The sequence below is a fragment of the Sapajus apella genome, unplaced genomic scaffold, assembly GCF_009761245.1.
Source record: "Sapajus apella isolate SASKATOON/1434 unplaced genomic scaffold, GSC_monkey_1.0 scaffold12, whole genome shotgun sequence".
Taxonomy (NCBI): Eukaryota; Metazoa; Chordata; class Mammalia; order Primates; family Cebidae; genus Sapajus; species Sapajus apella.
Window position 1 is genome coordinate 1,601,075 of NW_022436952.1, and position 13,406 is coordinate 1,614,480.

Consider the following 13,406-nt stretch of genomic DNA (forward strand, 5'->3'; position numbering starts at 1 on the left):
TTTTGTTTTGGGACAGAGTTTCGCTCTTGTTACCCAGGCTGGAGTGCAATGGCGCGATCTCGGCTCACCGCAACCTCCGCCTCCTGGGTTCAGGCAATTCCCCTGCCTCAGCCTCCTGAGTAGCTGGGATTACAGGCACGTGCCACCATGCCCAGCTAATTTTTTGTATTTTTAGTAGAGATGGGGTTTCACCGTGTTGACCAGGATGGTCTCAATCTCTTGACCTCGTGATCCACCCGCCTCGGCCTCCCAAAGTGCTGGGATTACAGGCTTGAGCCACCGCGCCCCGCCAATTGTTGCATTTCTTTCTGGGAAATGTCCATAGCAGATTCTTAGACAGATCTGTGAATGAACAAAAGTTAAGAACTTTAGGTGTAGGGCAAAATAGAAGGAACATGTGCATTTATAGCGGCTTTGTGGTTCACTTAGCAGAAACATCAATGAATGGAGTCTGGTGGTGTAGTCATGCTCATTTTGGTGGCCTAGGGCCTGTGGATTAACAGCCGATACATCAGCTGATAACAGTAGTTACCTGAGGCATGTACACGTATATCTCTGTGGGCTAGAGATAGTAGTCTGGAATCTGCTGAGTGAGCTAGTGGCAGCTGTAATGCAGTCAGAGAAATCAACATTATGTAGGCCAGGCACAGTGCCGACACCTGTAATCCCAGGACTTTGGGAGGCAGAAGTGGGCAGATTGCTTGAGTGTCAGAGTTCAAGTTATACCTGGGCAGCATGACAAAACCCTGTCTCTACAAAAAATAAAAAATTAGCTGGTGTGGTGGCTCACATCTGTAATCTCAGCACTTTGGGAGGTCAAGGCGGGTGGATTGCTTGAGACCAGGAATTCGAGACCAGCCTGACCAACATGGTGAAACCCCGTTACTACTAAAAATACAAAATTAGCCAGTCGTGGTGGCAGGTGCCTATAATCCCAGCTACTCAGGAGGCTGAGGCAGGAGAATTGCTTGAACCCAGAAGTGGAGGTTACAGTGAGCCACGATCACGCCACTGCATTCCAGCCCGGATGACACTGCGAGACTCTGTCTCAAATAAATAAATAAATACAATACAATACAATATAATACAATACAATAAAACAAATAAATAAAATAAAAAATTAGCCAGGCATGCTGACATGTGCCTGTAGTCTCAGCTACTCAGGAGGCTGAGGTGGGAGGTTGGCTTAACCCTGGGCAACAGAGTGAGACCCTGTCTCAAAAAAAAAAAAAAATACGATGCACATAAATACAATGCCTCCAAAGGAACATAGCCAGTAGGAATAGAAGGTCACTAAACACAATTTGATGTCAGGGTGGACAGAATATTAGATTATTCTCAGGCCAGATTCAATTTATGCCTCACAAGAGGGCCAAGTCACAAGGATTTCCAAGGAACCACACTAGCCTTCAGTTTAAGGTTGTCTCCTGGCTCGCGGGTAGGCGACCCTGTTGAGCTATATTGCCCATGGTTGTGTCTTAGAAGTAGAAGTAGTAACCTGGCCTCCTTTAGCTCCTTGACCTAAACTCCATTCTATTCATCTCGATTTCATCCTTTCCAGGCACCCCGAGAACCTATTTATACCATCCCTGTGGCCAATGCTATCTGTGATTATTCATTTCCATCCTTGGGGCCCAGGCTGATAGGGTATTCCTTTTTTGTTTTTGTTTTTCGGTTTTTTTGTTGTTGTTGTTTGTTTGTTTGTTTGTTTGTTTGTTTGTTTTTAGACTGAGTCTTGCTTTGTCTCCTGGCTGGAGTGCAGTGTCTCGATCTTGGCTTACCACAACCTCCGCCTCCCGGGTTCAAGTGATTCTCCTGCCTCAGCCTCCCAAGTAGCTGGAATTACAGGGGCACATCACCACAACCAGGTAATTTTTGTACTTTTAGTAGAGATGGGGTTTTGCCACGTTGGCTAGGCTGGTCTTGAGCTCCTGACCTCAAATGATCCACTCTCCCAAAGTGCTGGGATTACAGGCATGAGCCACCATGCCCAGCCGGGTCTTCCTTATAGAGCCATTTTCAGAACTTGAAATCTATGTGGGTACCAGAGAAAATTTCAGAGAGCAAATTTCTCTAGGTTCAGGAATCCTAAGAAGGATGGGACATGGAATGGGAATTCTCAGGGAGGACTGTGTGTCAGGGGAACCAATACGGACATCCTTCAAGTCTTTGGGTGAGATTTAGGACTGTTTGGTCCAGTGTTTGCCTCATTGGCCCAGTATTAGGTTGAGGATCAGTGAGGACCTCTCTCAGCTCCTCACCACCTCCTTCTAGCCATCTCTTGACTGTGGCTGTGCTCCTGTGTCATTGCAAAGTTGTCTTAGAGGAACACATCCAGTTGGCAACTTTATTCTGTGGGTGACCTTCCAGCTGTGCCGATTCTGACCGCACCCTTTTCCCGACTGACTTTGCAGGTTAGGCCTTGGAACTGCCGTACCTTCCGCTGATAATCTGTTTCATGCAGCTGTCTACAGATCCAGTTCATGACTCATGACTATTATTTGATCTGGCAGGATGTAAAATACTTGTAGTCACCAGTTTGTTTCCATTCAGGTGCTAATGGCATCTTGTATAATGTGTCTATTGGGAAAATTTCCAAAGGATCAAATATCAGAAATTCAGCTACATCAAACCCTTCGGTTTCTGATACTGTAAGCTATTTGGTATAAGGATCTTGGGATAGGCCAGGCCTGGTGGCTCACACCTGTAATCCTGGCACTTTAGGAGGCTAAGACTGGCAGATCACTTGAACTCAGGAGTTCGAGACCAGCCTGGGCAACATGGCTAAACCCTGTCTCTGCAAAAAAATTACAAAAAAAAGTTAGCTGGGTGTGGTGGTGCACGCCTATAATCCCAGCTATTTGGGAGGTTGAGGCAGGAGGATTGCTGGAGCCAAGAAGGTCAAGGCTACAGTGAGCCGTGATTGAACCACTGCACTCCAGCCTCGGTGTCAAGACCCTGTGTCAAAATAATAATAATTATCATCATCTTGAAATATCTTATGCATAAAGGGAATTTTAATAAGTTAATTCCTGATTGCAGAAATTACATTTTTTTTTTTTTTTTGAAACAGAGTCTCGGTCTATAGGCCAGGCTAGAATGCAACAGTGCCGTCTTGGCTCACTGCAACCTCTGCTTCCCAGGTCTTGGTTCAAGCAATTCTCCTGCCTCAGCCTCCCAAGTAGCTGGGATTACAGGCGTGCACCACCATGCCCAGCTAATTTTTGTATGTTTAATAGAGACAGGGTTTCGCCATGTTGGCCAGGCTAGTCTTGAACTCCTGACCTCATGATCTGCCTGCCTTGGCCTCCCAAAGTGCTGGGATTACAGGCATAAGCCTACATGCCTGGCCAGCAGAAATTACATCTTTTCCCCCATTTTCCAACTCCTTTCTGAAAACCATCTAGGATTAAAGCTTCCATATTCCTGATCCAATATGGTCAACACATTAATTTGTCCGGGATGCACTTTTATTTGATTATGTGGCAAGTCTCTTAATGTATTCTTGTTAATGAAAAGAGTAGTAAAAATTATGGCCTTGACATCATTTTTTTATTTGTTCAACAAATGTTTGTTGAACAGCTACAGTGTGCAGGGCCTGTGGTAAGTCTCAGGGAAACAGAGATAAAGACACTGTCCCAGGCCATAGGACACTGTCCCAGCCTCAGCCCCCCAAGTAACTGGGTTCAGGCACATGTCACCACACCCAGCTAATTTTTGTATTTTTTGTAGAGACAGGGTTTCACCATGTTGCCCAGGCTGTTCTCAAACTCCTGGGCTAAAGCAGTCCCACTGCCTTGGCCTCCCAAAGTGCTAGGATTACAGGCGTAAGCCACCGTGCTCAGCCAAACAATTTACATTTTGAAACATTTTATTTTGAATTTAAAAAAACCAAACCAAAGCATGTGATTATATGCAAAACTTGTTTTTATGTTCAGCAGTCCATCCCTAGCATTTCGAGTATTTATTCATTACTTTAAGAGTTTCACTGAGGCCAGATGGGGTGGTAGGCACCTGTAGTTCCTAGCTACCTGGGAGGCTGAGGCAGGAGGATTACTTGAGCCTAGGAATTTTTTAATTTTTTTATTTTTTATTTATTTATTTATTTATTTATTTATTTTTTTTTGAGACGGAGTTTTTGCTCTTGTTACCCAGGCTGGAGTGCAATGGCGCAATCTCGGCTCACTGCAACCTCCGCCTCCTGGGTTCAGGCAATTCTCCTGCCTCAACCTCCTGAGTAGCTGGGATTACAGGCACGCGCCACCATGCCCAGCTAATGTTTTTTGTATTTTTAGTAGAGACAGGGTTTCACCATGTTGACCAGGATAGTCTCAAGCTCTTGACCTCATGATCCACCTGCCTCGGACTCCCAAAGTGCTGGGATTACAGGCTTGAGCCACCGTGCCCGGCCAGGAATTTTTTTAAATTATTTTTTTAAATTGCATTTTAGGTTTTGGGGTACATGTGAAGAACATGCAAGATTGTTGCATAGGTATACACACGGCAGTGTGATTTGCTGCCTTCCTCCATATCACCTATATCTGGCATTTCTCCCCATGTTATCTCTCCCCAACTCCCCACCCACCGCTGTCCCTCCCCTATTTGCCCCCAACAGACCCCAGTGTGTGATGTTCCCCTCCCTGTGTCCATGTGTTCTCATTGTTCAACACCTGCCTATGAGTGAGAACATGAGGTGTTTGATTTTCTGTTCTTGTGTCAGTTTGCTGAGAATGATGGTTTCCAGGTTCATCCATGTCCCTACAAAGGACACCAACTCATCGTTTTTTATGTCTGCATAATATATATATATATATATATATAAAATATATTTATATATTTTTTTTTTTTTTTTTGAGATTGAGTCTCACTCTTGTCATTCATCCTGGAATGCGATGTAGACATCTCTGCTTACTGCAACCTCTGCCTCCTGGGTTCAAGAGGTTCTCCTGCCTCAGCCTCCCAAAGAGCTGAGATTACAGGCACCCACCAGCATGACCTGCTAATTTTTATATTTTTAATAGAGACAGGATTTCACCATGTTGTCCACACTGGTCCCAAACTCCTGACGTCAGGTGATCCGCCCACCTCGGCCTCCCAAAGTGCTGGGTTTACAGGCTGAGCTCAGGAATTTGAGGCTGCAGTGAGCTATGATCATGCCACTGCACTTCAGCCTAGGTGACAGTGTGAGACCTTGTCCCCTAAAAAACAAACAAAAAAACAAGACTTTTGTTGAAATACTTTATATCAATTTATATTGCATATTAATGTATACAATTGTATATTATAAAAATATATTTTATAATACTTGTACACTAATTAATATATTGTATAAAGTTCATTTAGAATGTTAACTTTTCTTGTTGGTCATGGTATGGAAAATAGCGAGATTGTTTCTTTGCTTGCTGTTCTTTTGTAGTTCTAAACTTGGATCAAATATATCCACTTTTTTTTTTTTGAGATAGGATCTCCCTCTGTTGCCCAGGTTGGAGTGCAGTGGCACAATCAGTTTATTGTAGCCTTGAACTTCTGGGTTCAAGCAATCCTCTTCACTCCAGCCTCCAGAGTAGCTAGGAATACAGGCAGTTGCCACCAGGCCTGGCTTATTTTTTTAATAATTTTTTTTTGTGTGTGTGGAGACAGGGTCTTGCTATGTTGCCTAAGCTGGTCTCAAACTCCTGGCCTCTAGTGATCCTCTGAACTTGGTCTCCAAAAGTGCTGGGATTACAGGCATGAGTACCTGACCTCCACTTGTGTTTGAAATAACCCTAAACCCTCACGTCTCCCATAGTTTTCAGAAAGAGAGTAAAAGGCTGCAAAATAAGAATGTGTTGATCTCCACCACCAAGCAATTAGATTTCTCCTTCTGTTCTGTTATTGTCATCTCTGTTTTTCATGTCTACCTTATTGTCATTTGCCATCTGTGGGTGCTTTACCTCTAGCTTCTTTTCCTGTTTACTCTTCTACTTATTTACACTTAAAATGTACTTCCTTCTGATTATAAAAGTAATACGTATTCATTATAGACCATTTGGAAAATACAGAAAACAAAAAGAAAGGCCAGGTACAGTGGCTCATGCCTGTAATCCCAGTACTTTGTGAGGCCAAAGCAGGTGGATCACTTGAAGACAGGAGTTAGAGATCAGCCTGGGCAATATAGTGAGGTCCCATTTCTAAAAAAATAAAAAATAATTAGCCAGGGGTGGTGGCACCACCTGTAGTCCCAGGTAACTTGGCACTCTGAGGTGGGAGGATTGTTTGAACACAGGAGTTCGAGGTTAACATGAACTATGATTGTACCACTGTACTCTGGCCTGAGTGACAGAGCAAGACTCTATCTCTAAACAACAACAACAAAACCTCCCAAAACCACTGAATGCTTTTTTTTCACTTAAAAAAGTGCCAATTTGGCTGGGCGCGGTAGCTGACACCTGTAATCCCAGCACTTTGGGAGGCCAGGGCAGGCGGATCACCTTAGGTCAGGAATTCAAGACCAGCCTGGCTAACATGGTGAAACCCCATTTCTACTAAAAATACGAATAAATTAACCAGGCATGGTGGCATGCGTCTGTAATCCCAGCTACTCGGGAAGCTGAGGCAGGAGAATCACCTGAACCCAGGAGTAGCAGGTTGCAGTGGGCAGAGATTGCGCCATTGTACTCCAGCGTGGGCAACAAGAGTGAAACTCTGTCTCAAAAAAAAAACAAAAAAAACAAAGTGCCAATTTACTAAATGGTGGTGATTTAAATTTTAAGCCAGTTTCAGACAAAGTGTCCTAAAACACAGATTTTTATTTTTATTTTTGAAACTAGCTCTTGCTCTGTCACTCAGGCTGGAGTGCAGTGGTGTGATCTCAGCTCACTGCAACCTCTGCTCCTGGGTTCAAGTATCCTCTTGCCTCACTGAAACCTCTCCCTCCTGGGCTCAAGTATCCTCCCGCCTCAGCCCCCCAAATAGCTGGGACCACAGGTGCACATCACCATGCCTGGCTACTTTTTGTATATTTTCTAGAGACAGGGTTTTGCTATGTTGCCCAGGCTGTTCTCAAACTCCTGGGCTCAAGCAATCCCACTGCCTTAGCCTCCCAAAGTGCTGGGACTATAGGTGTAAGCTGCTGTGCCCAGCCCTGAAACACAGATTTCATCATGTCCCTTCTCACTTAAGAACCTGCAACTGAGGCCAGGTCCAGAGGCTTATGCCTGTAATGCCAGCACTTTGGGAAGCTGGGGCAGAAGGATCTCTTGAGGCCAAGAGTTCAATACCAGCTTGGGCAATATACAGAGACCTTGTCTCTACAATTTAAAAAATTAGCCAAGCATGGTGGTGCACACCAGTGGTCCCAGCTATTTGGGAGGCAGAGGTAGGAGGATCACTTTAGCCCAGGCTGAACTGAGCCATGATTGTGCCACAATACTCCAGCCTGGGAAACAGAGGGACATCCTGTCTCAAAAATAAAACCCAAAGGGCCAGGCATGGTGGCTCATGCCTGTAATCCCAGCACTTTGGGTGGCCAAGACAGGTGGATCACCTGAGATCAGGAGACCAGCCTGACCAATATGGTAAAACCCCATCTCTACTAAAAATACAAAAATAAGCTGGGTGTGGTGGTGTGCACCTGTAGTTCCAGCTACTCGGGAGGCTGATACAGGAGAATTTCTTGAACCCAGGAGGCAGAGGTTGCAGTGAACCAAGATCACGCCACTCCACTCCAGCCTGGGCAACAGAGTGAGACTGTCTCAAATAAATAAATAAACCCCAAAAACCAACAACTGCAATTCAGGTTGCATCACCTCTGAGTACTTCTTAGTGGGTGTGGAGGAAAGAGTATATTGATTTGAAACCAGAGGACCTGAGGTCTAGTGTGTCTTTTATGTACCAGCTGTGTGATGTTGGACAAATCACTTAACCTTCTGAACCCATTTCCCTGTGATGATATGACAAAATATTGTCCTCAAAAGCCCCAGATAATGAATGCATGTGCAAGTCCATCATGCAGGGTAAAACACTATCCAAATGGTAGCAATGCTATGTCACCCCTCTAGTAAAAGTGGGAACCACTTGAGGTAGGGTCCATTTTGAAGCTTAGTGCTGAGCAACTCAATCTTCGTTTTTAAATAAATGCTTGCTTAATTCATGAACAAATGTCTGCCAGGCCTTAATTCAGCCCTGATTATTTATATGTATTGCTATGCATTTTCTAATCACTCTCCATGGTGGTCTTTCATTTAAGGTGACCAACTGTCCTGGTTTTCCTAGGACTAAGGGAATGTGGGGATTTCTGGGGGGGACGGGTTATTGTCTTTTTTTTTTTTTGTCCCCATCATGGCATGTTTTGTTTGTTTGTTTGTTTTTGTGGGGGAGCAGGATCTCACTCTCTTGCCCAGGTTGGAGAACAATAGTGTGATCGCAGCTCACTGTAGTCTTGACCTCCTGGACTCAAGTGATCCTCCCACCTCAGCTTGAGAAGTAGCAGGAACCACCAGTGTGTACCATCATGCCTGGCTAATTTTAAAACTTTTTTTTTTTTGAGATGGAGTCTCACTCTGTTGCCCAGGCTGTAATGCAGTGGCACAATCTCAGCTCGCTGCAACCTCCACCTCCTGCATTCAAGCAATCCTCCTGCCTCAGCCTTCCAAGTAGCTAGGATTACAGGTGTGCCACCACGCCTGGCTAATTTTTGTATTTTTCATAGAGACAGGGTTTCACTGTGTTGGTCAGGCTGGTCTCAAACTCCTGACCTCAAGTGATTCACTCGCCTCGACCTCCAAAGTGCTGGGATAACAGGCATGAACTACTGCACCTGTCCAAATTTAATTAAATCTTATAAGTAATATATTAGTAATTCAGAATGTCAATTTCAAATATTTCTGTTACTTTCCTAGGGCAGCCCCTTCCCTGCTTAAGATACATGAGAATGAATGGAAAGGGAGTAAGTGCTGGAGGCGGCCGTTAGTTGGGGGTGAGTTGTATGTTGGATTTCAACGGACTCTCCACTGAGGAGCCCATTTTCTAGGGAAATCTAGAATGTTTGCAACTGGTGGAGACCAGGATAAAGCTTAATGGACTTACCCACCAACTCTTTGTCCAGTGTCTCTGCTCACCGCGTGCTCCCCACCCACTGCATGTGCTCACCACCTCTTCACATCTCACTTTCCAAAGTTACAGCCTCTAAGTTTCAGATTCATTTACACAGCTCTATTTTTGCCTATGTGCTTCCTGATATAGATCTCCGTGTCATGCATGTTTGAGGGTCCCTGTGGTCACATCACACTGAAGCCTGGTGACATTACATTAGCTTTAAATGGCTAATTTTCTCTTATTTAGTTGTAGAGAAGTTTCTGTTCCAGGCGTGAGCACTGGCCCGACTCCGGGCTTTCTCTCCAATGTTTCTGCAGCAGTCTTTGTCTCTCAGTCTCTTCTGTGGCTTACAGCCTCTCATGCCACAGGGACTTTTCACTACCAGCACCACCTGCTGTCCTGATTCCCAGAGGCCTCCCTCCCTTCCCACCTGGCCTCCGAGCTGCCCTCTAGTTGACACACTTAGGGTTTTGCAGGCTGGCCAAGAACAGGGAGGGGCTGCCCTGGTTTGGGGTGATGGGTGATCTGGAAATAGCCTTGGGGGAGGGATCTGGTTCTGAAGTTAGCACAGAAGGCTTTGTCTTTGCTTATAATGCCTGGCACTTAGCAGTCAGGTAAAAGGGGTGTCTGCAGGTCCATTTCCCCACCAGGGTATGTATTCACCCCTCTGGGTTGGTGGCTGCAGTACAAACCAGACATAACTTTTACTCTGGACTACCTGGTGTTTTCTCCTGCCTGGGGGCTTTACATGATACTTAACTGGATCCTCCAAAGGAGAGCCTGGGTGTTGATTATGACCTGGAGGTGGGCCTGCTGGCCACACACATACAGCAGCCTAGCTAGATGTGCCAGCTTGTGATCCCCCACTCAGCACCAGCAACTCGTGCAGGTGCCTGGAAAAACTAAAGCAAGGTTGGTCATCAAGGGCAGGGAAGGAAAGGTGGAAGGCTGAGGCAAGGAATCTAGTGGTGCGGGAAGTAGGAGAGGAGCTGAGAAGGGACCAGGTGCACACTGGTTTTCACTGAAGTCATCTTCCTTTCTTCTGGAAGAAAAGGCAGCTGGTTCACACCAACCAGGCTGGCTGTCCCTAAGTCAGCCCCCTGAAGACACTGGTAACTGATAGTGACAGGCTGCTTGTCTTGGCTGTGATGATAACAGGCTTGTGGCCTCTCTACCACCCCTCAGTCAGCCTAGGGCCTGGCTTCTGATGGCCTGCTCTCTGCCCATCAGTCCTGAAAGGGTCCCCTCTGTTCATAGGGGTCTGGCCTGTATACTACTCTCTCTGTTCACATGTAGAACTTTATGAAAGATACACAGGTTCATACTTACCTGGCAGGGGAGATAACCATGAAAGATAAACAGATTCACAGAAGGAAAAGTATATTCCCAGGCCAACAATAGTGAGCAAGTACAGTTGTCCCTTGGTACCCACAGGGCATTGGTTCCAGGACATCCTGCTGTATAGTACTTTAAATCACCTCTAGATTACCTGAAATACCTAATACAAGGTAAATGCTATGTTAATCATTATACTGTATTGTTTTTATTGTATTTTAAAAATTAATATCTACCACTTATAGGGTTGTGAAGATTGAACAAAATAATGTACTTCTCACAGCATGTGTGCATATTAGCTGTCACTATGATACATCTAGGTATATAAGAGCCTAATAGGGCCCTGACAATCCTCCATGCTCTAGGGAAAACGTGCTTTGCCCTTTTTATCCTGGAGATTTAGGTGGTGTGCACCTGTGGTCCCAGCTACTTAGGAAGCTGAGACAGGAGGATTGCCTCAGCCAGGGAGGTTAAGGCTGCAGTGAGCCATGATTATGCCACTGCACTCCAGCCTGGGTAACAGAGTGAGACCCTGTCTCAAAATAATAATAATCCTGAAGACTTAGACCTCTATGTATTTACTACCTCCCTGCAATCTTCCACCAGAAGTAGAAGGCACTGGCCATTTAAATTACTGACGACCACTGGAGAAGAGAATTATGGTGCCTTAGCTGTGGAACCACTTATGGCCCTGCTTAGAGTGTAGCCTTTAGGTTTGGTCTGTTGACTTGATGCTACTAAACTCTAACTGCCTGAAACCAGCGGCTCTCCTGGACTGCTTGCTAGAGGCTTAAAGGCATTTGGTTGGACTCCATTGCTTGCTCACAGCCTAGTGGCAGGGTGGTGGCCTCAGGCCTGAGGTTGTGATGAACCAGACACTCTGATGTGGAAATGTGAAGCTGGTGGAATATTCACATTTTTCAGTAAGGGTGGGAGGGAACAGGGACCCAGAAAGGGTCAGATGGATAACAAGGTATTATCTGTGGGCCTTTTTACCCTGGAAAGGAATTTCAGGTGGGTTAAACCCCACCAGCATTCTCCGAAACTAGGCAGAAGAATAATCTAGGGGAAGCTGTTTGTTCAGAAATGAAGATGCTGGAAGTGGGCGAGGACCCTGTCAGAGTGATGGAGAAAGAACAGGCATCCCCATCGTATCCAGAACCCACAGGCTTCAAAGGGACCAGTGACTTGATTTATATCCAGTGCTTTATTAAAGATAAATAGTCTTATAAGAGGAGAAGTAAATGTGTTCGCAGGCCAACAGAGAATGCATGTGTATGAGAAAGAGATGCATGAGGTCCCTGATCTGTGCTCTGAGGAGGTGGTCAGTCAGGCAGGGCCTGGGCCAACCAGTAAGGCAGATGAGGGTCCCTGTCCTAGGGGACTCACTGCTCCTGGGTGCCCCAGGAGATGTAGTCTGGCCGTGTGGCTGCATGGTACTCATCAATGAGCTGCTGCACAATCTCCCTGGATGTGTCCATCTCATCAAAGTTTTCCTTGAACATGTCCTCCTTGCGGAACTGCTCGAGGAAGGCCTCCCGCTTCCGCAGCTTGTCATATTGGCGACAGGTTCTCTCAAAGAGCTTGGGGTGTGCAGAAAACAGGGATTACATAGAACACTGAAGAACAATATGGCCCAGAAAGCTGGGAACCAAGGCTGGGCTATGCCCACAGCAAAAAAGCTAAAAGCCGGGGCAGCAGATGCCGAGAGGTGAGGTATAATCAGGAGACTGATTCAGGGAAAAAAGGTGCAAACTGTGAGACTCACTGAGGAGATGCTGGTGTGGTTGGCCATCATGAGCCCGCTGACCCGGTGGGCTGAGGGCAGGTAGGGAGACTTCCTCGACAGGGCCACCTGGATGCTGGCGGGGCCCCATGGGATGAAGTTGGCCAACTTCCGTTCCCGGATTCTCTGCAGGCTCTTGTGGACCTGGGGAGGGCACAGGAGCAGTGGAGGTGGCATCTCCTCTATCCCTGTGGGTCCAGGGTGCGGGATGAAGGGGCCTCCCCTACCTGGGTGGGGTCCACCTCTCCCTGGATGATGTTGAGGATGGCGATGTAGCAGTGGTTGGTCTGGCGGTCTCGGCCTGTGGACACCATCACATTCTTGGGCTGCAGGAGCCGCCTCATGACATCCAGGACCGTGGTCTTCCTCACGCTAGCCACCTGATGGACAGTGAAACGGAGACCCGGCCAGGGCTCAGGACACAGTCCGCCTTTGGCTTCTCTTTGGCAGAAGCCAAAGGCAGAGGGAGGGTGAAGAGCAAGTTACAAGAAAGTGGCCTGCTCTGTGCTAGTCCCTGAGCGCAGTGCCTCGGGGCATGCAAAGGGCAGCTCCTGGGGCAGAGGGGAGGAGAGAAAGGCTAGGGCAGGGCCTGCTGGGCCCAGGGCTGGCCTGGCCTGGGACACTGAGGCTGCTCTTACTGACTGGTCCGTAGTGAGTGGGGTATAGCCGGTCATGAGGAAGTGGAGCCGCGGAGTGGGGATGAGTGAGGCGATGAGGCCGATGAGGTCATTGTTCATGTAGCCGGGGTAGCGCAGGGTGGTGGTGCTGGCCGACATGATGGTGGACACCTGGGGACAGGGGTGCCATGTCATGGGCCTCGGCCTGAGTGGGACCTCCCTTCCCCAGATGACCCTCCAGCAAGGAGGGCTTCCAGTCCAAAGGAGTCCAGCAGTGGGGGCCCACCAGCTGGTTGATCTGGGAGAAGGACGGGTTCTGGATGTGCAGGCGGTCTGTGGCAATCCGGTTCAGGGCTGTGTTGTCCAGCACCACCTGCGGGCACAGAAGAAGGTAGCAGATTGATGGGGATGGGAAAAACAGGAACTCTGCCTGGCCCTAGGCTCTGAAGCTTAATTTCCTTTGAGCTTCATGGCCAGAGAGACCCATTGGAAAGGTATTTGCACTGACCTAGGGGCAAAGGAGGGCTCAAGATGTTTTTTTAATTTTTCTTTTCTTCTTAATTATTTAAAGTTTTTTTTTTTTTTTTTTTTTT

The 13,406-nt window shown here is 46.8% G+C and overlaps 1 protein-coding gene across 1 annotated transcript in view; it reads right to left on the bottom strand.

Moving 5' to 3' along the window:
• Positions 1-11,598: 11,598 nt before the first annotated feature.
• The window catches only part of LOC116552759 (tubulin gamma-1 chain), a 5,404-nt gene continuing 3,596 nt past the window's right edge, over positions 11,599-13,406 (bottom strand). Inside the window, exons 7-11 of the mRNA XM_032279597.1 lie at positions 13,100-13,186; positions 12,835-12,984; positions 12,424-12,576; positions 12,179-12,340; positions 11,599-11,993 (exon numbers count right to left, since the gene is read on the bottom strand). Of these exons, the coding sequence (XP_032135488.1) occupies positions 11,796-11,993; positions 12,179-12,340; positions 12,424-12,576; positions 12,835-12,984; positions 13,100-13,186 (750 nt within the window). The 3' untranslated portion in view covers positions 11,599-11,795. The remainder of the gene's footprint in view (positions 11,994-12,178; positions 12,341-12,423; positions 12,577-12,834; positions 12,985-13,099; positions 13,187-13,406) is intronic.